General features: G+C 46.0%; 1 protein-coding gene across 1 annotated transcript in view; it reads right to left on the bottom strand.

Annotated features, from left to right (window-relative positions):
- Positions 1 to 1,690: 1,690 nt before the first annotated feature.
- The window catches only part of LOC140108795 (receptor-type tyrosine-protein phosphatase O-like), a gene marked incomplete at its 5' end in the record, with an annotated part of 85,161 nt that continues 59,308 nt past the window's right edge, over positions 1,691 to 27,543 (bottom strand). The window contains 6 exons of the mRNA XM_072131961.1: positions 1,691 to 3,348; positions 4,219 to 4,338; positions 21,784 to 21,919; positions 21,996 to 22,150; positions 25,927 to 26,049; positions 26,345 to 26,479. Of these exons, the coding sequence (XP_071988062.1) occupies positions 4,234 to 4,338; positions 21,784 to 21,919; positions 21,996 to 22,150; positions 25,927 to 26,049; positions 26,345 to 26,479 (654 nt within the window). The remainder of the gene's footprint in view (positions 3,349 to 4,218; positions 4,339 to 21,783; positions 21,920 to 21,995; positions 22,151 to 25,926; positions 26,050 to 26,344; positions 26,480 to 27,543) is intronic.

The following is a 27,543-nucleotide window of genomic DNA, read 5'->3' on the forward strand; positions in this document are numbered from 1 at the left end:
CTGGTAGGCTGGTGGGGCTTGCCCCTTTACTCCTCCAGCGTGAGGTCACAGGAGGTGGTGTTTGGGGGCGGGTAAGGACCCGCCCGGTGGTTTTATAAACTCCGAGAGCACGTGGGGGGGGGGGCTCTTTCCTTCTGCCCCCTGGACCGAAGAGGCGAGAAGTCTCCCTCCCACCCTGCCCTCTGAATTATTTCTTTTCAGCTTTTCTTTCCTTGGTTCTGGCTGTTTCCTTCTGTTTTCCTACAGTTGTCACAGCGAAGGCGGAAGTTACACAGGCCCTAAGGCGCTGGAAGATGCCCACATGCCGGCTGCAAGGCCGCAGCCGCCATTTCGGGCGAAGTTGGTTCTCAAGATTTTGAAGATGCCAAGCGGGCCTAGCAAGTTGGGAAATGTTTTAATTTCTGACGTTATTTAATAATTTGTCTTGGTTGTTAATAAACGCTGTGGCCTTCCCACATTACCCAAACATTTAGTTTCCCGGTCTGTTGATGGGTGGTTAGTCTAGGTACACGGTCAAGTACCAGACGGTTGGGGGGTTAGTCTAGGTACACGGTCAAGTACCAGACGGTTGGGGGGTTAGTCTAGGTACACGGTCAAGTACCAGACGATTGGGTGGTTAGTCTAGGTACACGGTCAAGTACCAGACGGTTGGGGGGTTAGTCTAGGTACACGGTCAAGTACCAGGCGGTTGGGTGGTTAGTCTAGGTACACGGTCAGGTACCAGACGGTTGGGGGGTTAGTCTAGGTACACGGTCAAGTACCAGACGGTTGGGGGGTTAGTCTAGGTACACGGTCAAGTACCAGACGGCTGGGTGGTTAGTCTAGGTACACGGTCAAGTACCAGACGGTTGGGGGGTTAGTCTAGGTACACGGTCAAGTACCAGACGGTTGGGGGGTTAGTCTAGGTACACGGTCAAGTACCAGACGGCTGGGTGGTTAGTCTAGGTACACGGTCAAGTACCAGACGGATGGGTGGTTAGTCTAGGTACACGGTCAGGTACCAGACGGTTGGGTGGTTAGTCTAGGTACACGGTCAAGTACCAGACGGTTGGGTGGTTAGTCTAGGTACACGGTCAGGTACCAAACGGTTGGGTGGTTAGTCTAGGTACACGGTCAAGTACCAGACGGTTGGGTGGTTAGTCTAGGTACACGGTCAGGTACCAAACGGTTGGGTGGTTAGTCTAGGTACACGGTCAAGTACCAGATGGTTGGGTGGTTAGTCTAGGTACACGGTCAAGTACCAGACGGTTGGGTGGTTAGTCTAGGTACACGGTCAAGTACCAGACGGTTGGGTGGTTAGTCTAGGTACACGGTCAAGTACCAGACGGTTGGGTGGTTAGTCTAGGTACACGGTCAAGTACCAGACGGTTGGGTGGTTAGTCTAGGTACACGGTCAAGTGCCAAACGGTTGATGGTCGGTCAAGGTACAGGGTCAAGTACCAGATTTAAGGTTTGGGTTTGTTAATCCCTGCAGTCCAGCTCAGGTTGATTAGTGCTTGACTAGTCATGCTTTACTTAGCAGCCATTTGTAGTTCCAAGCTCCGTAAGCCGGTCTGTCCCAGCTTTCCCAAGGTCCTGAATGGTATAATAGTTTTTTTCAGCAAAACCACTCAGCTCAGAGATTAACCAAGATCTGATCCTGCATCAGTGCAGCTACAGCAGTCTCAAGGTGTGTTTGCTTCATAATGCATGAAATCACATGGTAGGTTTCCTTTAACCTTAACTTAATAAGCTTAAAGGCAACCTCAACCCCCATTTTTCACCATGCGCTTGTTCCAGAATCTCGTAACATGACAATTGCATAGTATAGTGAGTAGTTTAGTTTCACTATATTTAGTGTGTTTTACCTGGCTCCCTGCCAAGCTCTTACGCTGAGTACCGGGAGCAGGAGTTCAAAATTGAATGGACGTCTCCTGCTGCATTTTTTTTCCAGCCCCCATGTCCAGTCCCTCCCTCTGACATCACAGATGGGTGGTAGATAGAAAGAAGACGTCCCTCCCCTGGTTTCTAGCCGCTGCCCACGCTTGACGCCAGAGGGTTAGGGTGGGCTGCAGAAAATATGCAGCAGCAGAAGTCCATCCAATGTTGAATTCCTGCCCCCGGGACTCAGTGTGTGGAGCCTGGTAGGGAGCCAGGTAAATGCACTTTACCTTCTCCTCTCTTCTCGGGAGCATTTCCTCCTGCCTGGCGCCATTACAGAATGTGCCAACCTAAACTGCTCACAAACATGACAAAAGCCACTATACAATGACCATGAGTCTCATGATAAAGGTTCACTCCGGCACCGATAAGGCTTTAAAACTTCAATTTTTTATTTCCTTCAAGTTCCGAGGATTGTACAATAAATATCCACATGGCATCACCAGATATTACATGCAGTGGGGTATAGGCCTGCGCATTTCAAGTGCTATACGCACCCTTAGTCATGGCACTTGCCTTATCGGTGCCGGAGTGAACCTTTTTCATGAGCATTCGTGTCAAACGTCAGGGTCTGGACGTACTCGTGAGCACGATTAAAGGTGGCGGTGAGGTGGACAGGTTTCCTTTAGGCCTAACCTCTGATTGGTCAATTTCCGCCTCCCTCAACTAGTTGGATCCTCCCACCCCAAACCACTATCCACCCTCTTGTTCATTACTGCCTCCCTCTTCCTCTCGTTGGTTCCTAGCATCGCGTTCCCTTGTAGTTGGGTCGAGCTACTAAAGCAGACAACTGATGATCTGCCTGCGATACATGAAGTACGAGGGACAACCTCCCTTCAGTCCTGGGATCCATGCGTCTTGCCCTTCTGAGGCTCTGGATGGGTCACGAGTTTTACGCTACACATATCATTTTCTTCATTGTTTTATTTTATGTGCAATTTGCTTCATACATTGCTCCTGCTCCGTTATACAGAGGCATCGGCCCTGTGACCCATCCCGTGTCATACACTCACATAGCACAAAGGAATACACACAACGGTGAAGTCTCTGAGATGCTGGGGCTCCTTACTGCTCTCTCCAGCCTGGGACACAACATGGACATTGTGCTTCACAAGGGACACACAGCTGTGGACACGAGGTGGAGAAGCCTTGGTATTGAGCTACGATGCAGCCCGGTGTCCTCGCAACGCGTGGAAAATGAGGTATAATCAATAGACAGCGAGACTTCCCACATTGCACCTGCTCCGCCACCTTCCAACTCCTTCCTCTTGTTGTTTAGTGTCTTTATTTCATTTGGTCCGTACTGAAAAAGTTCATGAAGGAAAAGTCCAGAAGACGCAGCAGATTTAAGGCCAGGTCTTTGTAGGATCTGAGCACAGGACAGCACCTTATTGTCTGAGCTGGAGAAGGCGACTGGATTGTTCTCATCTGCATGAAAACCACAAGACACGACCTTTACTGTTACACATGGTGAACACCTGACATGGATCATCACATACCAACAAGGGCAGCCATGAGAAACCCCCTCTGCATCCCATGAAGACCCTTCCCCCAAGGAGGAACCTTCATCAGAGAAAGAAACCTCCACTATAAAGACACTTCCTTCAAAAAGATCCTGTCCATTAATTTACTCTACTCTCATCTCATCTCTATCCCAGCAGATTCCACACAACAAGCCTGGAGAGTTTCTCCATTTATGGCTGATGAGGGACTATACGTGTCCCGTGGTGGTCACCCATGTTGTGTAAGAAGCCAGGCACCCGTGTGCCCATCACATGGACAGTAGTAATGTGTGCTCTAGGAAGAACACGCCTCAATAAGGGGGAGGAGCCCCACAAATCATGAAAAGCCCCGCCCCTTTTCACTGTGGACACTCCCATGAGGATTTACTCATTGTTACTGGGGCAAGTCTCATTTATAGTTCCACAACATAGAAGAGACGGCACTCACCGATGAAGGCGACTGCCAAACATGCAGGGGAGATGCGCGCCGCGGCAAAGCCACCGGCCGTTCCACGCAAAAACGCTTTCTCAAGCCTCAGAAGAGAGTGGCGTCTCTTCTATGTTGTTGGATTGCTACGTGCAGCCCATCAGTCGACTAGATAGACCTGTCCCGCTGTGTCCTGGTGGTCCCTTATTGAGAGATTGCGGAGGGAAGTGGCGGGAGCTTGTGACCTACTAATTTATAGGCCCCAGATGTGAATAGTAGCTGGAGAGATGAGAGGAGCTTAGGGGGTCCTGCTCCACATCATTGGTGGATCCCTGCACCCATAATCCCTACACCCATGAGTTGTCTCACCAGTTAGATGTGGATCTAAGATTTGTGGACGTTTTCATAGATGACATCGCTGATCTGGAACTGCTGCTTCTTCTTCTTCCACATCAAATGAACACAATGATGGAGAAAGATGAACTGTTCCTGAAAGAGAAAGATACGAGGGTCTGATATAACGGCCGACCACAATCCATAGCTGAGAGAGAACCGGGCCGGGTCATACATACAGCCATATACACACATACGGTACATTCCACAGTACAGTATACAGTGCCACATATTATACAGTACAGTATACAGTGCCCCATATACCGTACAGTATACAGTGCCTCATATTATACCGTACAGTATACAGTGCCTCATATTATACAGTACAGTGTACAGTGCCCCATATACCGTACAGTATACAGTGCCCCATATCATACCGTACAGTATACAGTGCCCCATATCATACCGTACAGTATACAGTGCCCCATATCATACCATACAGTATACACTGCCCCATATCATACCGTACAGTATACAGTGCCATATATTATACCGTACAGTATACAGTGCCCCATATCATACCATACAGTATACAGTGCCCCATATCATACCGTACAGTGTACAGTGCCATATATTATACCGTACAGTATACAGTGCCCCATATCATACCGTACAGTATACAGTGCCATATATTATACCGTACAGTGTACAGTGCCCCATATCATACCGTACAGTATACAGTGCCCCATATACCGTACAGTATACAGTGCCATATATTATACAGTACAGTATACAGTGCCCCATATCATACCGTACAGTATACAGTGCCACATATTATACAGTACAGTATACAGTGCCTCATATTATACCGTACAGTGTACAGTGCCCCATATCATACCGTACAGTATACAGTGCCCCATATACCGTACAGTATACAGTGCCATATATTATACAGTACAGTATACAGTGCCCCATATCATACCGTACAGTATACAGTGCCACATATTATACAGTACAGTATACACTGCCACATATTATACAGTACAGTATACACTGCCTCATATCATACCGTACAGTATACAGTGCCATATATTATACAGTACAGTGTACAGTGCCACATATCATACCGTACAGTATACAGTGCCTCATATTATACAGTACAGTATACAGTGCCACATATCATACCGTACAGTATACAGTGCCACATATTATACCGTACAGTATACAGTGCCACATATTATACAGTACAGTATACACTGCCCCATATCATACCGTACAGCATACACTGCCACATATCATACCGTACAGTATACACTGCCCCATATCATACCGTACAGTATACAGTGCCCCATATCATACCATACAGTATACAGTGCCATATATTATACCGTACAGTATACACTGCCCCATATCATACCGTACAGTATACAGTGCCATATATTATACAGTACAGTATACAGTGCCTCATATTATACAGTACAGTATACAGTGCCACATATTATACAGTACAGTATACAGTGCCACATATTATACCGTACAGTATACACTGCCACATATCATACCATACAGCATACACTGCCCCATATCATACCGTACAGTATACACTGCCTCATATTATACAGTACAGTATACACTGCCACATATTATACAGTACAGTATACACTGCCATATATTATACCGTACAGTATACAGTGCCCCATATCATACCATACAGTATACAGTGCCTCATATCATACCGTACAGTGTACAGTGCCCCATATCATACCATACAGTATACAGTGCCACATATCATACCGTACAGTATACAGTGCCATATATTATACAGTACAGTATACAGTGCCACATATTATACCGTACAGTATACAGTGCCACATATCATACCGTACAGTATACACTGCCTCATATTATACAGTACAGTATACACTGCCACATATTATACAGTACAGTATACAGTGCCCCATATCATACCGTACAGTATACAGTGCCATATATTATACCGTACAGTATACAGTGCCATATATTATACCGTACAGTATACACTGCCCCATATCATACCGTACAGTATACAGTGCCCCATATCATACCGTACAGTATACACTGCCCCATATCATACCGTACAGTATACAGTGCCCCATATCATACCGTACAGTATACAGTGCCCCATATCATACCGTACAGTATACACTGCCCCATATCATACCGTACAGTATACACTGCCATATATTATACAGTACAGTATACACTGCCCCATATCATACCGTACAGTATACAGTGCCACATATCATACCGTACAGTATACAGTGCCACATATCATACCGTACAGTGTACAGTGCCACATATCATACCATACAGTATACACTGCCCCATATCATACCGTACAGTATACAGTGCCACATATCATACCGTACAGTATACACTGCCACATATCATACCATACAGTATACACTGCCTCATATCATACCATACAGTATACACTGCCCCTTATCATACCGTACAGTATACAGTGCCTCATATTATACAGTACAGTATACACTGCCACATATCATACCATACAGTATACACTGCCTCATATCATACCGTACAGTATACACTGCCCCATATCATACCGTACAGTATACACTGCCCCTTATCATACCGTACAGTATACACTGCCACATATCATACCGTACAGTATACAGTGCCTCATATTATACAGTACAGTACACAGTGCCCCATATCATACCGTACAGTATACAGTGCCACATATCATACCGTACAGTATACACTGCCCCATATCATACCGTACAGTATACACTGCCCCATATCATACCGTACAGTGTACACTGCCTCATATTATACCTAACAGTATACACTGCCACATATTATACAGTACAGTGTACATTGCCCCATATCATACCGTACAGTATACAGTGCCACATATTATACCGTACAGTATACACTGCCTCATATTATACAGTACAGTACACAGTGCCCCATATCATACCGTACAGTATACACTGCCCCATATCATACCATACAGTATACACTGCCACATATCATACCGTACAGTATACAGTGCCACATATTATACCGTACAGTATACACTGCCTCATATTATACAGTACAGTACACAGTGCCCCATATCATACCGTACAGTATACACTGCCCCATATCATACCATACAGTATACACTGCCACATATCATACCGTACAGTATACAGTGCCCCATATCATACCGTACAGTGTACAGTGCCACATATCATACCGTACAGTATACACTGCCCCATATCATACCGTACAGTATACACTGCCTCATATTATACAGTACAGTACACAGTGCCCCATATCATACCGTACAGTGTACAGTGCCACATATCATACCGTACAGTATACAGTGCCCCATATCATACCGTACAGTATACAGTGCCACATATTATACCGTACAGTATACACTGCCCCATATCATACCGTACAGTATACAGTGCCACATATCATACCGTACAGTATACACTGCCACATATCATACCGTACAGTATACACTGCCACATATCATACCGTACAGTATACAGTGCCACATATCATACCGTACAGTGTACAGTGCCTCATATCATACCGTACAGTATACAGTGCCCCATATCATACCGTACAGTATACAGTGCCACATATCATACCGTACAGTGTACAGTGCCACATATCATACCGTACAGTATACAGTGCCCCATATCATACCGTACAGTATACAGTGCCACATATTATACCGTACAGTATACACTGCCCCATATCATACCATACAGTATACACTGCCCCATATCATACCGTACAGTATACACTGCCCCATATCATACCATACAGTATACACTGCCACATATCATACCGTACAGTATACAGTGCCACATATCATACCGTACAGTATACAGTGCCATATATTATACAGTACAGTATACAGTGCCCCATATCATACCATACAGTTTACACTGCCCCATATCATACCGTACAGTGTACAGTGCCCCATATCATACCATACAGTATACACTGCCCCATATCATACCATACAGTATACAGTGCCACATATCATACCGTACAGTATACACTGCCCCATATCATACCGTACAGTATACACTGCCACATATCATACCGTACAGTGTACAGTGCCACATATCATACCGTACAGTATACACTGCCACATATCATACCGTACAGTATACAGTGCCACATATCATACCATACAGTTTACACTGCCACATATCATACCGTACAGTATACAGTGCCCCATATCATACCATACAGTATACACTGCCCCATATCATACCGTACAGTATACAGTGCCACATATTATACCGTACAGTATACACTGCCCCATATCATACCGTACAGTATACAGTGCCACATATTATACCGTACAGTATACAGTGCCCCATATCATACCATACAGTATACAGTGCCCCATATCATACCGTACAGTATACACTGCCCCATATTATACCGTACAGTGTACACTGCCATATATTATACAGTACAGTATACACTGCCACATATCATACCGTACAGTATACAGTGCCTCATATCATACCGTACAGTATACACTGCCCCATATTATACAGTACAGTATACACTGCCCCATATCATACCATACAGTATACAGTGCCATATATTATACCGTACAGTATACACTGCCCCATATCATACCGTACAGTATACACTGCCACATATTATACCGTACAGTGTACACTGCCATATATTATACAGTACAGTATACACTGCCACATATCATACCGTACAGTATACAGTGCCTCATATCATACCGTACAGTATACACTGCCCCATATTATACAGTACAGTATACACTGCCCCATATCATACCATACAGTATACAGTGCCATATATTATACCGTACAGTATACACTGCCACATATCATACAGTACAGTATACAGTGCCCCATATCATACCGTACAGTATACAGTGCCACATATCATACCGTACAGTATACAGTGCCCCATATCATACCGTACAGTATACACTGCCACATATCATACAGTACAGTATACACTGCCCCATATCATACCGTACAGTGTACAGTGCCACATATCATACAGTACAGTATACACTGCCCCATATCATACCGTACAGTATACAGTGCCACATATCATACAGTACAGTATACACTGCCCCATATCATACCGTACAGTATACACTGCCTCATATTATACCGTACAGTATACACTGCCACATATCATACCGTACAGTATACAGTGCCACATATCATACAGTACAGTATACACTGCCCCATATCATACCGTACAGTGTACAGTGCCACATATCATACAGTACAGTATACACTGCCACATATCATACCGTACAGTATACAGTGCCACATATCATACAGTACAGTATACACTGCCCCATATCATACCGTACAGTGTACAGTGCCACATATCATACAGTACAGTATACACTGCCCCATATCATACCGTACAGTATACAGTGCCACATATCATACCGTACAGTATACACTGCCCCATATCATACCGTACAGTATACACTGCCACATATCATACCGTACAGTATACAGTGCCTCATATTATACAGTACAGTATACACTGCCCCATATCATACCGTACAGTATACACTGCCCCATATCATACCGTACAGTATACACTGCCACATATCATACCGTACAGTGTACAGTGCCACATATCATACCGTACAGTATACACTGCCTCATATTATACAGTACAGTATACAGTGCCACATATCATACCGTACAGTATACAGTGCCACATATCATACCGTACAGTATACACTGCCTCATATTATACAGTACAGTATACACTGCCCCATATCATACCGTACAGTATACACTGCCTCATATTATACAGTACAGTATACAGTGCCATATATTATACAGTACAGTATACAGTGCCTCATATCATACCGTACAGTATACACTGCCACATATCATACCGTACAGTGTACAGTGCCACATATCATACAGTACAGTATACAGTGCCTCATATTATACAGTACAGTATACAGTGCCACATATCATACAGTACAGTATACACTGCCACATATCATACCGTACAGTGTACAGTGCCACATATCATACAGTACAGTATACAGTGCCTCATATTATACAGTACAGTATACAGTGCCACATATCATACCGTACAGTATACACTGCCCCATATCATACCATACAGTATACAGTGCCACATATCATACCGTACAGTATACACTGCCACATATTATACCGTACAGTATACACTGCCCCATATCATACCGTACAGTATACACTGCCACATATCATACCGTACAGTGTACAGTGCCACATATCATACAGTACAGTATACAGTGCCTCATATTATACAGTACAGTATACAGTGCCACATATCATACCGTACAGTATACACTGCCCCATATCATACCATACAGTATACAGTGCCACATATCATACCGTACAGTATACACTGCCACATATTATACCGTACAGTATACACTGCCCCATATCATACCGTACAGTATACACTGCCACATATCATACCGTACAGTGTACAGTGCCCCATATCATACAGTACAGTATACACTGCCTCATATTATACAGTACAGTATACAGTGCCCCATATCATACCGTACAGTATACACTGCCACATATCATACCGTACAGTATACAGTGCCCCATATCATACCGTACAGTATACAGCGCCACATATTATACAGTACAGTATACAGTGCCACATATCATACCGTACAGTGTACACTGCCCCATATCATACCGTACAGTATACAGTGCCACATATCATACCGTACAGTGTACACTGCCCCATATCATACCGTACAGTATACACTGCCACATATTATACAGTACAGTATACACTGCCCCATATCATACCGTACAGTATACAGTGCCACATATCATACCGTACAGTATACACTGCCACATATTATACCGTACAGTATACAGTGCCACATATTATACAGTACAGTATACACTGCCCCATATTATACAGTACAGTATACAGTGCCACATATCATACAGTACAGTATACACTGCCCCATATCATACCGTACAGTATACACTGCCACATATTATACAGTACAGTATACAGTGCCACATATCATACAGTACAGTATACACTGCCCCATATCATACCGTACAGTATACACTGCCCCATATCATACCGTACAGTATACAGTGCCACATATCATACCGTACAGTATACAGCGCCACATATCATACCGTACAGTATACACTGCCTCATATTATACAGTACAGTATACACTGCCACATATCATACCGTACAGTATACACTGCCTCATATTATACAGTACAGTATACACTGCCCCATATCATACCGTACAGTATACACTGCCCCATATCATACCGTACAGTATACAGTGCCACATATCATACCGTACAGTATACACTGCCACATATCATACAGTACAGTATACACTGCCCCATATCATACCGTACAGTATACAGTGCCTCATATTATACAGTACAGTATACACTGCCTCATATTATACAGTACAGTATACAGTGCCACATATCATACAGTACAGTATACAGTGCCCCATATCATACCGTACAGTATACAGTGCCTCATATTATACAGTACAGTATACAGTGCCACATATCATACCGTACAGTATACAGCGCCACATATCATACCGTACAGTATACAGCGCCACATATCATACCGTACAGTATACACTGCCTCATATTATACAGTACAGTATACAGTGCCCCATATTATACAGTACAGTATACAGTGCCACATATCATACCGTACAGTATACAGCGCCACATATCATACCGTACAGTATACACTGCCTCATATTATACAGTACAGTATACACTGCCACATATCATACCGTACAGTATACACTGCCACATATTATACAGTACAGTATACAGTGCCACATATCATACAGTACAGTATACAGTGCCCCATATCATACCGTACAGTATACAGTGCCACATATCATACCGTACAGTATACAGTGCCCCATATCATACCGTACAGTGTACAGTGCCACATATCATACCGTACAGTATACACTGCCCCATATCATACCGTACAGTGTACAGTGCCACATATCATACCGTACAGCATACACTGCCCCATATCATACCGTACAGTATACACTGCCCCATATCATACCGTACAGTATACAGTGCCACATATCATACCGTACAGTATACACTGCCCCATATCATACCATACAGTATACACTGCCCCATATCATACCGTACAGTATACACTGCCCCATATCATACCATACAGTATACAGTGCCATATATTATACCGTACAGTATACAGTGCCCCATATCATACCGTACAGTATACACTGCCCCATATCATACCGTACAGTATACACTGCCCCATATCATACCATACAGTATACACTGCCACATATCATACCGTACAGTATACAGTGCCCCATATCATACCGTACAGTATACACTGCCCCATATCATACCATACAGTATACAGTGCCCCATATCATACCATACAGTATACACTGCCACATATCATACCGTACAGTATACAGTGCCCCATATCATACCATACAGTATACACTGCCACATATCATACCGTACAGTATACACTGCCCCATATCATACCGTACAGTATACACTGCCCCATATCATACCATACAGTATACACTGCCACATATCATACCGTACAGTATACAGTGCCACATATCATACCGTACAGTATACACTGCCCCATATCATACCATACAGTATACACTGCCCCATATCATACCGTACAGTATACACTGCCCCATATCATACCGTACAGTATACACTGCCCCATATCATACCGTACAGTATACACTGCCCCATATCATACCATACAGTATACAGTGCCTCATATCATACCGTACAGTATACAGTGCCACATATCATACCGTACAGCATACACTGCCCCATATCATACCGTACAGTATACACTGCCACATATTATACCTAACAGTATACACTGCCACATATTATACAGTACAGTGTACAGTGCCCCATATCATACCGTACAGTATACAGTGCCCCATATCATACCGTACAGTATACAGTGCCACATATCATACCGTACAGTATACACTGCCCCATATCATACCATACAGTATACAGTGCCTCATATCATACCGTACAGTATACAGTGCCACATATCATACCGTACAGCATACACTGCCCCATATCATACCGTACAGTATACAGTGCCACATATCATACCGTACAGTATACACTGCCCCATATCATACCGTACAGTATACACTGCCACATATTATACCTAACAGTATACACTGCCACATATTATACAGTACAGTGTACAGTGCCCCATATCATACCGTACAGTATACAGTGCCCCATATCATACCGTACAGTATACAGTGCCACATATCATACCGTACAGTATACAGTGCCCCATATCATACCGTACAGTATACAGTGCCTCATATTATACAGTACAGTATACTGTGCCACATATCATACCGTACAGTATACAGTGCCCCATATTATACAGTACAGTATACACTGCCACATATCATACCGTACAGTATACACTGCCTCATATCATACCGTACAGTATACACTGCCCCATATCATACCGTACAGTATACAGTGCCACATATTATACCGTACAGTATACACTGCCCCATATCATACCGTACAGTATACACTGCCCCATATCATACCGTACAGTGTACAGTGCCACATATCATACCGTACAGTGTACACTGCCCCATATCATACCGTACAGTATACAGTGCCACATATCATACCGTACAGTGTACACTGCCCCATATCATACCGTACAGTATACACTGCCACATATTATACAGTACAGTATACACTGCCCCATATCATACCGTACAGTATACAGTGCCACATATCATACCGTACAGTATACACTGCCACATATTATACCGTACAGTATACAGTGCCACATATTATACAGTACAGTATACACTGCCCCATATTATACAGTACAGTATACAGTGCCACATATCATACAGTACAGTATACACTGCCCCATATCATACCGTACAGTATACACTGCCACATATTATACAGTACAGTATACAGTGCCACATATCATACAGTACAGTATACACTGCCACATATCATACCGTACAGTATACCCTGCCCCATAACATACCGTACAGTATACAGTGCCACATATCATACCGTACAGTATACACTGCCACATATCATACAGTACAGTATACACTGCCCCATATCATACCGTACAGTATACAGTGCCTCATATTATACAGTACAGTATACACTGCCTCATATTATACAGTACAGTATACAGTGCCACATATCATACAGTACAGTATACAGTGCCCCATATCATACCGTACAGTATACAGTGCCTCATATTATACAGTACAGTATACACTGCCTCATATTATACAGTACAGTATACACTGCCTCATATTATACAGTACAGTATACAGTGCCCCATATCATACCGTACAGTATACAGTGCCTCATATTATACAGTACAGTATACACTGCCTCATATTATACAGTACAGTATACACTGCCACATATTATACAGTACAGTATACACTGCCACATATCATACCGTACAGTATACACTGCCACATATTATACAGTACAGTATACAGTGCCACATATCATACAGTACAGTATACAGTGCCCCATATCATACCGTACAGTATACAGTGCCACATATCATACCGTACAGTATACAGTGCCCCATATCATACCGTACAGTGTACAGTGCCACATATCATACCGTACAGTATACACTGCCCCATATCATACCGTACAGTGTACAGTGCCACATATCATACCGTACAGCATACACTGCCCCATATCATACCGTACAGCATACACTGCCCCATATCATACCGTACAGTATACAGTGCCACATATCATACCGTACAGTATACACTGCCCCATATCATACCATACAGTATACACTGCCCCATATCATACCGTACAGTATACACTGCCCCATATCATACCGTACAGTATACACTGCCCCATATCATACCATACAGTATACACTGCCACATATCATACCGTACAGTATACAGTGCCCCATATCATACCGTACAGTATACACTGCCCCATATCATACCATACAGTATACAGTGCCCCATATCATACCATACAGTATACACTGCCACATATCATACCGTACAGTATACAGTGCCCCATATCATACCATACAGTATACACTGCCACATATCATACCGTACAGTATACACTGCCCCATATCATACCGTACAGCATACACTGCCCCATATCATACCGTACAGTATACACTGCCACATATCATACCGTACAGTATACACTGCCACATATCATACCGTACAGTATACAGTGCCCCATATCATACCGTACAGTATACAGTGCCACATATCATACCGTACAGTATACACTGCCCCATATCATACCATACAGTATACACTGCCCCATATCATACCGTACAGTATACACTGCCCCATATCATACCGTACAGTATACACTGCCCCATATCATACCGTACAGTATACACTGCCCCATATCATACCATACAGTATACAGTGCCTCATATCATACCGTACAGTATACAGTGCCACATATCATACCGTACAGCATACACTGCCCCATATCATACCGTACAGTATACAGTGCCACATATCATACCGTACAGTATACACTGCCCCATATCATACCGTACAGTATACACTGCCACATATTATACCTAACAGTATACACTGCCACATATTATACAGTACAGTGTACAGTGCCCCATATCATACCGTACAGTATACAGTGCCCCATATCATACCGTACAGTATACAGTGCCACATATCATACCGTACAGTATACACTGCCCCATATCATACCATACAGTATACAGTGCCTCATATCATACCGTACAGTATACAGTGCCACATATCATACCGTACAGCATACACTGCCCCATATCATACCGTACAGTATACAGTGCCACATATCATACCGTACAGTATACACTGCCCCATATCATACCGTACAGTATACACTGCCACATATTATACCTAACAGTATACACTGCCACATATTATACAGTACAGTGTACAGTGCCCCATATCATACCGTACAGTATACAGTGCCCCATATCATACCGTACAGTATACAGTGCCACATATCATACCGTACAGTATACAGTGCCCCATATCATACCGTACAGTATACAGTGCCTCATATTATACAGTACAGTATACAGTGCCACATATCATACCGTACAGTATACAGTGCCCCATATTATACAGTACAGTATACACTGCCACATATCATACCGTACAGTATACACTGCCTCATATCATACCGTACAGTATACACTGCCCCATATCATACCGTACAGTATACAGTGCCACATATTATACCGTACAGTATACACTGCCCCATATCATACCGTACAGTATACACTGCCCCATATCATACCGTACAGTGTACAGTGCCACATATCATACCGTACAGTATACACTGCCCCATATCATACCGTACAGTATACAGTGCCACATATTATACCGTACAGTATACACTGCCCCATATCATACCGTACAGTGTACAGTGCCACATATTATACAGTACAGTATACACTGCCCCATATCATACCGTACAGTATACAGTGCCACATATTATACAGTACAGTATACACTGCCTCATATTATACAGTACAGTATACAGTGCCCCATATTATACAGTACAGTATACAGTGCCACATATTATACAGTACAGTATACACTGCCTCATATTATACAGTACAGTATACATGGACACAGGGGCGTCAAGCCCCAAATCTTTTCCTAAGTGCCCCATTTCTTTGTGAGAGGTGCAGTAATCAGCTGATCACTGCCTACAGCGCCGGCCCAGAGCCACAGGTTCCCTGCCGCCTTATACATCATGTAGGATGTAGCAATAATATCATAGCCATGTGACCTTCTAAGGTCCTTACTGTAAACCAAAAAGAGTAGCACACAAGGACCCTGTAGGGCTTCCTGTGGAAGAGTGGGTAAGAAAGAGGTAAGTCCTGACTACCAACCCCCTCCATGTGGAAGCAGGTGCCACGAGAAGTCAGAGGAGGTGACTGTATCTTCCTGGGAGGGAGGACAATATATGAATGGGTTAGAATGTGTAAGAGTGAGTATACAGTATATACATCATGAGTATAGTGTATCTGCCGGAGCGCATGTATGAGCTCTCCTCGTGGCGGTGCTGACCACTACAGGGAGGAGCAGTCAGGTGTCAGGAATGTTCTGCGGGTCGGTTCTGTGACGTTCCGTAAACCTGACTGGATACAGCCCCACAATTTGAAGGAGGGGGAATATTTGTGGGCAGATGTCTATTAGAACTGCCTTCTCCTCACACTGGAGTGCAGGGCGCACACAGTCTAATGGGGTCATCTTAGTTTAGGCTGGTAATGAAGGGGTTAGTTAGGGGATACCCGTAGGGATGGGTATACTCGTACTGCACTTATAAAGCAGGGGGGTTGGTGGGGCAACAAGATGAGGATACGGTTCTCCTGGGCTTCCTGCTGCCAGGTACCATGGGTGAACCATTAGTAGCGGTCCTCAGGGACCACATTCACAGGGAAGAGGTCGGCTTGTTATCACAGCTGCTCCCCATGACTGCCCCATGCCAGATGCTAGAGCTCATGCCGCCTCGGTGGTCCGCTCCCAGGTCATGGCCAATGGCTCAAGCCCTCCTTGCACCCCTCCCTGGTGGGGGTGTGCGCCGGTGGTTCCATTCATTCTTCCCCACCCAGGAAGCTCGTAGGCATTGTCGCCTCAACTCTGCAGAGTATTAACATTCCAGCCAAAGCAGAAGTTCCAGGTCATCCCAATGCTCAGGGGGTCCAAATCCTCCAGATGGCGCTGCCCGTCCTCCTCAGATGTATAAACCAGCACATTGGAGGTGGCTGGTGTCCGTAGCCGTGGACGGCCTCAGTGTTACCCCATTAGGTCTCCTAGGAATCCAAATCTGGTTCATTGTCCAGAGTTACCGGGTGACTCTGCGCCCCCTGTGGTTACGACTGCAGGTGCTTCAGGATCTGTTGAGTTCCAATTTGCTGGGGCTTGGGCAGGCGAGGGTAGTCAGTCAGGGGTAAGTTCTGAGATGCTGGGTAGGTACCACCCCCACACTTCTTCCACTCCCCCTATGGCAGCGGGTGTGCATAAGGATTCAGGCGTTTTCTGCAGTTACGCCCCCAGGGATCACATTTAGAGCCAGAAGTGAAGGAAGCAATAATTCTTATTTGGATATATGTTGATGATATATACATAAAATCGACAAGGAGTGGAGGGTTTAGTCCAAAAAACCTCAGAACCGTAAGCCCAGGGTTGCTTAGACCATAAATAATTGGTTTTGGTTTTGTGATTCTGGGTTGCGTGATGGGCAGAAGCACCCAGAACTTTGTTCAGAACTTACATGGACGTGATTTATAGAACGCATGGGGGTTCGGGTTGGTGGCACTACGATGACGATTTTCATTGCCCCCTTATGCTAAACCCGGAAATCGGTTGGTGTTGAGGCTGCCGACACATACCTACATCTGATGGTTGCACCTAAACCTCCCGTTTCCGCTTCCCCAGCCTCCGGATTAATTGACAGAGCAGTGGTCAAAGGTAGAATCAGAGCTGTTTGTGCATATAAACACAAATGTGAACAAGGATCTCACGCTGCGGACACTGCACATGACCCCGGGGCAAGCTGCAGGCGGCCCTCGCGAACAGGAGGACACCAGAGACCATGGTTAGACCTCTACCCCAATAAAGCTGAGGCGGCTATGTTGCGGGTAGAATTCTCCTTCGGCTTCTTTATCCCCATTTCTCTGGATAATCTGAAGTACGCTCGTCAGCACTCGGACATCCTTTAAGACAAGATTCTTACGGAGTCTTGCTTAAGGAGGCTTGATGGTCCTGTTGGCCCAGTTTGTGTCACCATTGGGCGCCGTTTCTAAAAAAGAGCCGGGCAACTTTTGCTTAAAGTCATCATTTGTCGCACCCCAAGGGTGCGCCTGTCACTGATGGCACAACACCAGAGGAAGCCGACTTATGTCTCGTTTGAAAGGGTCGTTTCATTGTTCCGTGACGCCGGCCAAAAGAGCGTTGAAGGCTAAATCCATTATGGAGTTGGCTTTCCAACCTCTTGCCAGTGCACCCCGATTGCTAACACCTATTGGGGTGCTGCGTGGATGGCCTATGCTACTACAATGCTTGTTTTCCCATGGACTGTTCTATCTCCTGTCACTACTTTGAGATGTTTGGCTTGTTCTTGTGCGGTAGGAGACAGGTTATCGCTTGGACATCCATTATTTGGACGACTTCTTGTTTATTGGTCCACATGATAGTCCTGTTTTGCTGTCCACTTTTCGGTACCTGATACTGCGTTTTGGGGTTCCTCTGACTGCAGAAAAAAACTAGGTTCCATTACGACTATTACCTTTTTGGTAATCAAGTTTGATTCTGTGGCCATGGTCATTCCTATACTCAGCAGGAAGAGTCAGTAGTTGATTGACCTTGTGGACACTTAGGGTTAGTGTATATCGCTGCGTTGTATAGTACATACTGTTACTGTAGTACAATTATGTGTATGTGATGCTGTATACATTATAGAGATGCCAGGACCTAAACATCTTGGGGGAGGGGAGATCCTTCATCGCTTGTCCGCCGGTTTTCTGGAGTACATGGAAAAGTTTTCCCTTCTTCTCCATTCACAGCACTTTTTTCTTAGGGCACCAGTGTGGGAGTATGATAGAACAAGGGGGCACTCATTATATCTTCCCCAACAGTTTTTTGGCTTCTCCAACCTGCACCCCACTTTGGGAAAAAAGCAGAGACTATAACAATAGTAGTAAATAGTAAATGACAGAGTCTCGTCTAGACCTCACTGACCCTAATGGAATTTGCACCCGTGTTTATGGTCACCGCAGCACCAGAGGGGGAATTTGTAAGACTGGTCATGTACCCACGGCTCAGAACAGTAGTGGATTATAATACAGTCGGTCTGTGCGTTATCCCGGGGTCCAAGCCTTCCAGGGAGCCCTGGGCAGCCCAAACCGCCTACAATATGTCATAATCAGAAGGACCTCCTCGTACATCTGTTCCTACGCTCCATACACATGTTCACAAGAGCCATGTCACAAACTCTTAAGGTCCTCCAAAGCTCCTAAAAGATTAAAAGCATCCTCCACATCCTCCATTCCCCGAGAAAGGGCCAACAATCTCACTCCCCATGATTCCAGCCCAAAACATTACTCCACCTTGTTGGCGCCATAGCCGTGTTTTCATGGGGTCTCCATCAAGCAGGGATCCTCCACTTCATCCTCCTGGACCATCGAGCTTAGCACAGGACTCATCGCCAGCCATGTCAGAAACTCTTAAGGTCCTCCAAAGGTCCTAAAAGATTAAAAGCATCCTCCATTCCCCGAGAAGCTTCTAGGACCAGATGTTGGAAATGATCCCAGACTTGGAGGGACTATGATATTCATACAGCCCAGGGGCCCTGGCAGTCTACGCGGCCACCCCTGCATACACACGCTTTCGCATCTCCACACGCTCCATATGAATTGCAGTCATTGTAATTTTCCAGTCATCATGTATTTGCGTTTACGGTAATTGAAGAGTTTTTGAACAATCGGCCTCTGATAACAGGATATTTTTGAATAAACACTCAAAACACTTGTTCTAAATTATTATAAACAGAAGAGTTTTCAACTTTTTCATTTTTATTAAGAACAAATAAATGGTAATTTGTGCTTTTATAACATCAGCCGGTTATTACAATGTGAAATTAGACGGTTCTTCTGGGTGATGTTACATTTGCACTCGGACCCTTGTTGGAGCTTCTGACGTCTCTCGGCCATTGAATTTGTCAGTTTTTGGATAGTTTCTGCTTCAATGTTTTAAGGAGGACAGAATCTCCGCCCAGAGCTGTTGCTTAGATGTGAACGGCCTCCCACCATCATAGACGCTCCTTTTGTTGAAGCTCCAGAGGTTCTCAATGGGATTGAAGTCAGGGGAGCATGGGGGGCACACAGGGAGCATGGGGCCACACCATAAGTTTGTCCCCTTTTATGCCCATAGCAGCCTGAGATGCTGCAGTATGAGAATGCATGAGGATGATCTGTTGTGGTTGCACGGTGGTTCTTCTTTAACCTTGTCAGGAAGTGTTCCACATACATTATGGAGATCATCTTTACCCCTCCAGGGACCCTAAAGGGGCCAACAATCTCACTACCCATGATTCCAGCCCAAAACATTACTCCACCTCCTTCTCAGCAGCCGACACTTCCTTTTTCTTTCCCATTTTGGCTGAATATGTCGGCTGCTTAATATTGTGGGACAGACTTGTTACATCGCCTTTAATTGGACACATCTGCCAAACTAATTAGCACCGGAGTCTGCAATTACTTCCAGTGATATAACGAGCCCGGACGCCATCAGCATCAGTGAGAAGAACTGGTCTCCCCTCGTCAGTCCTAAAGACTTTCTGCAGAATAATACGGAGCCCCGAGTAGTAAGACCTCCCCAGAGTGCACCCCCCCAGTCTACACGGTAATAATATACATGCATCATACAGAAATATTAGACATTCATACACTGACCTCTGTCTGCACCATGGACATCCTAAAAGAGCGAAGTTCTGCTACGAGGCCCAAGACATCTACGAACTCGTGGTCTCGTATGTGCTGCATGAGGCGATCAAGAGCTATGAAGGTTCCAGTCCGCCCAACGCCAGCGCTGAAACACAACAGATAATAACTATAGCAGTGGCCCAGGCGGGAGGGGGCGGGAATATCTGACAACTTATACCTACCTGCAGTGCACGGTGATAGGTCCTTTAGTTTTTGCTGCTTTCTGTCGCACCACGTAGACAAACTGTAGTAGACTCTCTGCTGCACTGGCTGCGGGGACGCCATGGTCCGGCCAAGCGCTGAAGTTAAAGTGCATCACATGCTGCACGTCAGTGGCCTACAAAAACACCGGACATTGTGGCGGTCACAAGCTCCACACTCACTGCCGCCTCGCTGAACCTGCTCCCCGCACCGCGCTGACCCTGCTCCCCACTGACCCTGCTCCCCGCACCGCGCTGACCCAGCTCCCCGCACCGCGCTGACCCTGCTCCCCGCACCGCGCTGACCCTGCTCCCCACTGACCCTGCTCCCCGCACCGCGCTGACCCTGCTCCCCACTGACCCTGCTCCCCGCACCGCGCTGACCCTGCTCCCCACTGACCCTGCTCCCCGCACCGCGCTGACCCTGCTCCCCACTGACCCTGCTCCCCGCAATGCGCTGACCCTGCACCCCGCTGACCCTGCTCCCGCACCGCGCTGACCCTGCTCCCGCACCGCGCTGACAATGCACCCCGCTGACCCTGCTCCCCGCACCACGCTGACCCTGCACCCCGCTGACCCTGCTCCCCACTGACCCTGCTCCCCGCTGACCCTGCTCCCCACTGACCCTGCTCCCCACTGACCCTGCTCCCCGCACCGCGCTGACCCTGCACCCCGCTGACCCTGCTCCCCGCTGACCCTGCTCCCCCGCTAACCCTACCAATAGTACCTTCGCCCGGCTACTACTAGAAACATCCTGTATACAGCCAGTACTACCTCAGCCCGGCTACTACCAGACACATCCTGTATACAGCCAGTACTACCTCAGCCCAGCTACTACCAGACACATCCTGTATACAGCCAGTACTACCTCAGCCCAGCTACTACCAGACACATCCTGTATACAGCCAGTACTACCTCAGCCCGGCTACTACCAGACACATCCTATATACAGCCAGTACTACCTCAGCCCAGCTACTACCAGACACATCCTATATACAGCCAGTACTACCACAGCCCAGCTACTACCAGACACATCCTGTATACAGCCAGTACTACCTCAGCCCAGCTACTACCAGACACATCCTATATACAGCCAGTACTACCACAGCCCAGCTACTACCAGACACAACCTGTATACAGCCAGTACTACCTCAGCCCAGCTACTACCAGACGCATCCTGTATACAGCCAGTACTACCTCAGCCCGGCTACTACCAGACACATCCTGTATACAGCCAGTACTACCTCAGCCCGGCTACTACCAGACACATCCTGTATACAGCCAGTACTACCTCAGCCCAGCTACTACCAGACACATCCTGTATACAGCCAGTAATACCTCAGCCCGGCTACTACCAGACACATCCTGTATACAGCCAGTACTACCTCAGCCTGGCTACTACCAGACACATCCTGTATACAGCCAGTACTACCTCAGCCCGGCTACTACCAGACACATCCTGTATACAGCCAGTACTACCTCAGCCCAGCTACTACCAGACACATCCTGTATACAGCCAGTACTACCTCAGCCCGGCTACTACCAGACACATCCTGTATACAGCCAGTACTACCTCAGCCCGGCTACTACCAGACACATCCTGTATACAGCCAGTAATACCTCAGCCCAGCTACTACCAGACACATCCTGTATACAGCCAGTACTACCTCAGCCCGGCTACTACCAGACACATCCTGTATACAGCCAGTACTACCTCATCCCAGCTACTACCAGACACATCCTGTATACAGCCAGTACTACCTCAGCCCGGCTACTACCAGACACATCCTGTATACAGCCAGTACTACCTCAGCCCGGCTACTACCAGACACATCCTGTATATAGCCAGTACTACCTCAGCCCGGCTACTACCAGACACATCCTGTATACAGCCAGTACTACCTCAGCCTGGCTACTACCAGACACATCCTGTATACAGCCAGTACTACCTCAGCCCGGCTACTACCAGACACATCCTATATACAGCCAGTAATACCTCAGCCCAGCTACTACCAGACACATCCTGTATACAGCCAGTACTACCTCAGCCCAGCTACTACCAGACACATCCTGTATACAGCCAGTACTACCTCAGCCCGGCTACTACCAGACACATCCTGTATATAGCCAGTACTACCTCAGCCCAGCTACTACCAGACACATCCTGTATACAGCCAGTACTACCTCAGCCCAGCTACTACCAGACACATCCTGTATACAGCCAGTACTACCTCAGCCCGGCTACTACCAGACACATCCTGTATACAGCCAGTACTACCTCAGCCCGGCTACTACCAGACACATCCTGTATACAGCCAGTACTACCTCAGTCCAGCTACTACCAGACACATCCTGTATACAGCCAGTACTACCTCAGCCCAGCTACTACCAGACACATCCTGTATACAGCCAGTACTACCTCAGCCCGGCTACTTCCAGACACATCCTGTATACAGCCAGTACTACCTCAGCCCAGCTACTACCAGACACATCCTGTATACAGCCAGTACTACCAGACACATCCTGTATACAGCCAGTACTACCTCAGCCCGGCTACTACCAGACACATCCTGTATACAGCCAGTACTACCTCAGCCCGGCTACTACCAGACACATCCTGTATACAGCCAGTACTACCTCAGCCCGGCTACTACCAGACACATCCTGTATACAGCCAGTACTACCTCAGCCCGGCTACTACCAGACACATCCTGTATACAGCCAGTACTACCTCAGCCCAGCTACTACCAGACACATCCTGTATACAGCCAGTACTACCTCAGCCCGGCTACTACCAGACAAATCCTGTATACTTCCAGTACCACCAGACACATCCTGTATACAGCCAGTAATATCAGACACATCCTGTATACAGCCAGTACTTCCAGACACATCCTGTATACAGCCAGTACTACCAGACACATCCTGTATACAGCCAGTAATACCAGATACATCTTGTATACAACCAGTACTACCAGACACATCCTGTATACAGCCAGTACTACCTCAGCCCAGCTACTACCAGACACATCCTATATACAGCCAGTACTACCACAGCCCAGCTACTACCAGACACATCCTGTATACAGCCAGTACTACCTCAGCCCGGCTACTACCAGACACATCCTGTATACAGCCAGTACTACCTCAGCCCGGCTACTACCAGACACATCCTGTATACAGCCAGTACTACCACAGCCCAGCTACTACCAGACACATCCTGTATACAGCCAGTACTACCTCAGCCCAGCTACTACCAGACACATCCTGTATACAGCCAGTACTACCTCAGTCCAGCTACTACCAGACACATCCTGTATACAGCCAGTACTACCTCAGTCCAGCTACTACCAGACACATCCTGTATACAGCCAGTACTACCAGACACATCCTGTATACAGCCAGTACTACCTCAGTCCAGCTACTACCAGACACATCCTGTATACAGCCAGTACTACCTCAGCCCGGCTACTACCAGACACATCCTGTATACAGCCAGTACTACCTCAGCCCAGCTACTACCAGACACATCCTGTATACAGCCAGTACTACCTCAGACCGGCTACTACCAGACACATCCTGTATACAGCCAGTACTACCAGACACATCCTGTATACAGCCAGTACTACCTCAGTCCAGCTACTACCAGACACATCCTGTATACAGCCAGTACTACCAGACACATACACATCTGTCCCTCCCGATGCAGGTTTGGCAGTTCTGGTGAATACTGATGTGAGAGGGACGAAGTTCTCAGGAAATCCTCAGTGATGTATGAATGGATTTAGGTGCCTGAATTAGCCAAGTCCCTTGTGGTGGTCCAGCTGGACTCCAACGACCAGGGTCCAATTTACCAGCAGTGTATAAAGCTTTTTGGACCTGTAGTTTCCTCCGTGACCGGGCCACTACTCACATGTGAGACTCTGAAGACCCGCAAAGCCCAGTCCGCCTGCTCCTCCTCGGACACCATCTCCACCGTTATGTCTCCGTAGGTCACCGGCTCGGTAGTAAATGGCCAGTAGTGGTCACATTTTATCTGCAATGTACAAGTGGGGATCACAATTATAACGGGTCATTTGGGGGGTGCACTGTCCCACTTATAGTGTAATGTTCCCAAATAAGAGGGAGATCTACTTGGCAATGAGACCACCACGTGGCCCCTATAGTATAGCAATCCTGAGAGGGGTTAATGAGGAGCTGGATTGGTTTGTTACTTTATCTGTAATATGGGGTTCCCCTGTTACCTTATGGGGATTATTGTGCCTAAGGCTGTGGACTAGGAGGGAGATAATGTCCGGGGACAGGGGCACAGACCAATTACATGGATTTACCCGTCTCTTCTCATTGCACTGAGTCAGCATCACCACCACTTGTGACTTCTGCTGGAGGATCATCTTCCAGAAGTCGTTTCTTGTGTCCGGAAGAGGCCCCTGCGTTGCAATGTATTCTTGTAAGGAGTTGTACCCCTGCATCAGAGAAGAAGGTAAGTTATCCATGTCACTAATCATACAGATTATACACCACCACTAGGGGGAGATCACTACATACAGATTATACACCACCACTAGGAGGAGATCACTACATACACATTATACACCACCACTAGGAGGAGATCACTACATACACATTATACACCACCACTAGGAGGAGATCACTACATACACATTATACACCACCACTAGGGGGAGATCACTACATACACATTATACACCACCACTAGGGGGAGATCACTACATACAGATTATACACCACCACTAGAGGGAGCTCACTACATACACATTATACACCACCACTAGGGGGAGATCACTACATACAGATTATACACCACCACTAGGGGGAGATCACTACATACAGATTATACATCACCACTAGGAGGAGATCACTACATACACATTATACACCACCACTAGGGGGAGATCACTACATACAGATTATACACCACCACTAGGGGGAGATCACTACATACACATTATACACCACCACTAGGGGGAGATCACTACATACACATTATACACCACCACTAGGGGGAGATCACTACATACACATTATACACCACCACTAGGGGGAGATCACTACATACACATTATACACCACCACTAGGGGGAGATCACTACATACACATTATACACCACCACTAGGAGGAGATCACTACATACACATTATACATCACCACTAGGGGGAGATCACTACATACACATTATACACCACCACTAGGGGGAGATCACTACAAACACATTATACACCACCACTAGGGGGAGATCACTACATACAGATTATACATCACCACTAGGAGGAGATCACTACATACACATTATACACCACCACTAGGGGGAGATCACTACATACACATTATACACCACCACTAGGGGGAGATCACTACATACACATTATACACCACCACTAGGAGGAGATCACTACATACACATTATACACCACCACTAGGGGGAGATCACTACATACAGATTATACACCACCACTAGGGGGAGATCACTACATACAGATTATACATCACCACTAGGAGGAGATCACT

Source organism: Engystomops pustulosus, unplaced genomic scaffold, assembly GCF_040894005.1.
Source record: "Engystomops pustulosus unplaced genomic scaffold, aEngPut4.maternal MAT_SCAFFOLD_183, whole genome shotgun sequence".
NCBI lineage: Eukaryota > Metazoa > Chordata > Amphibia > Anura > Leptodactylidae > Engystomops > Engystomops pustulosus.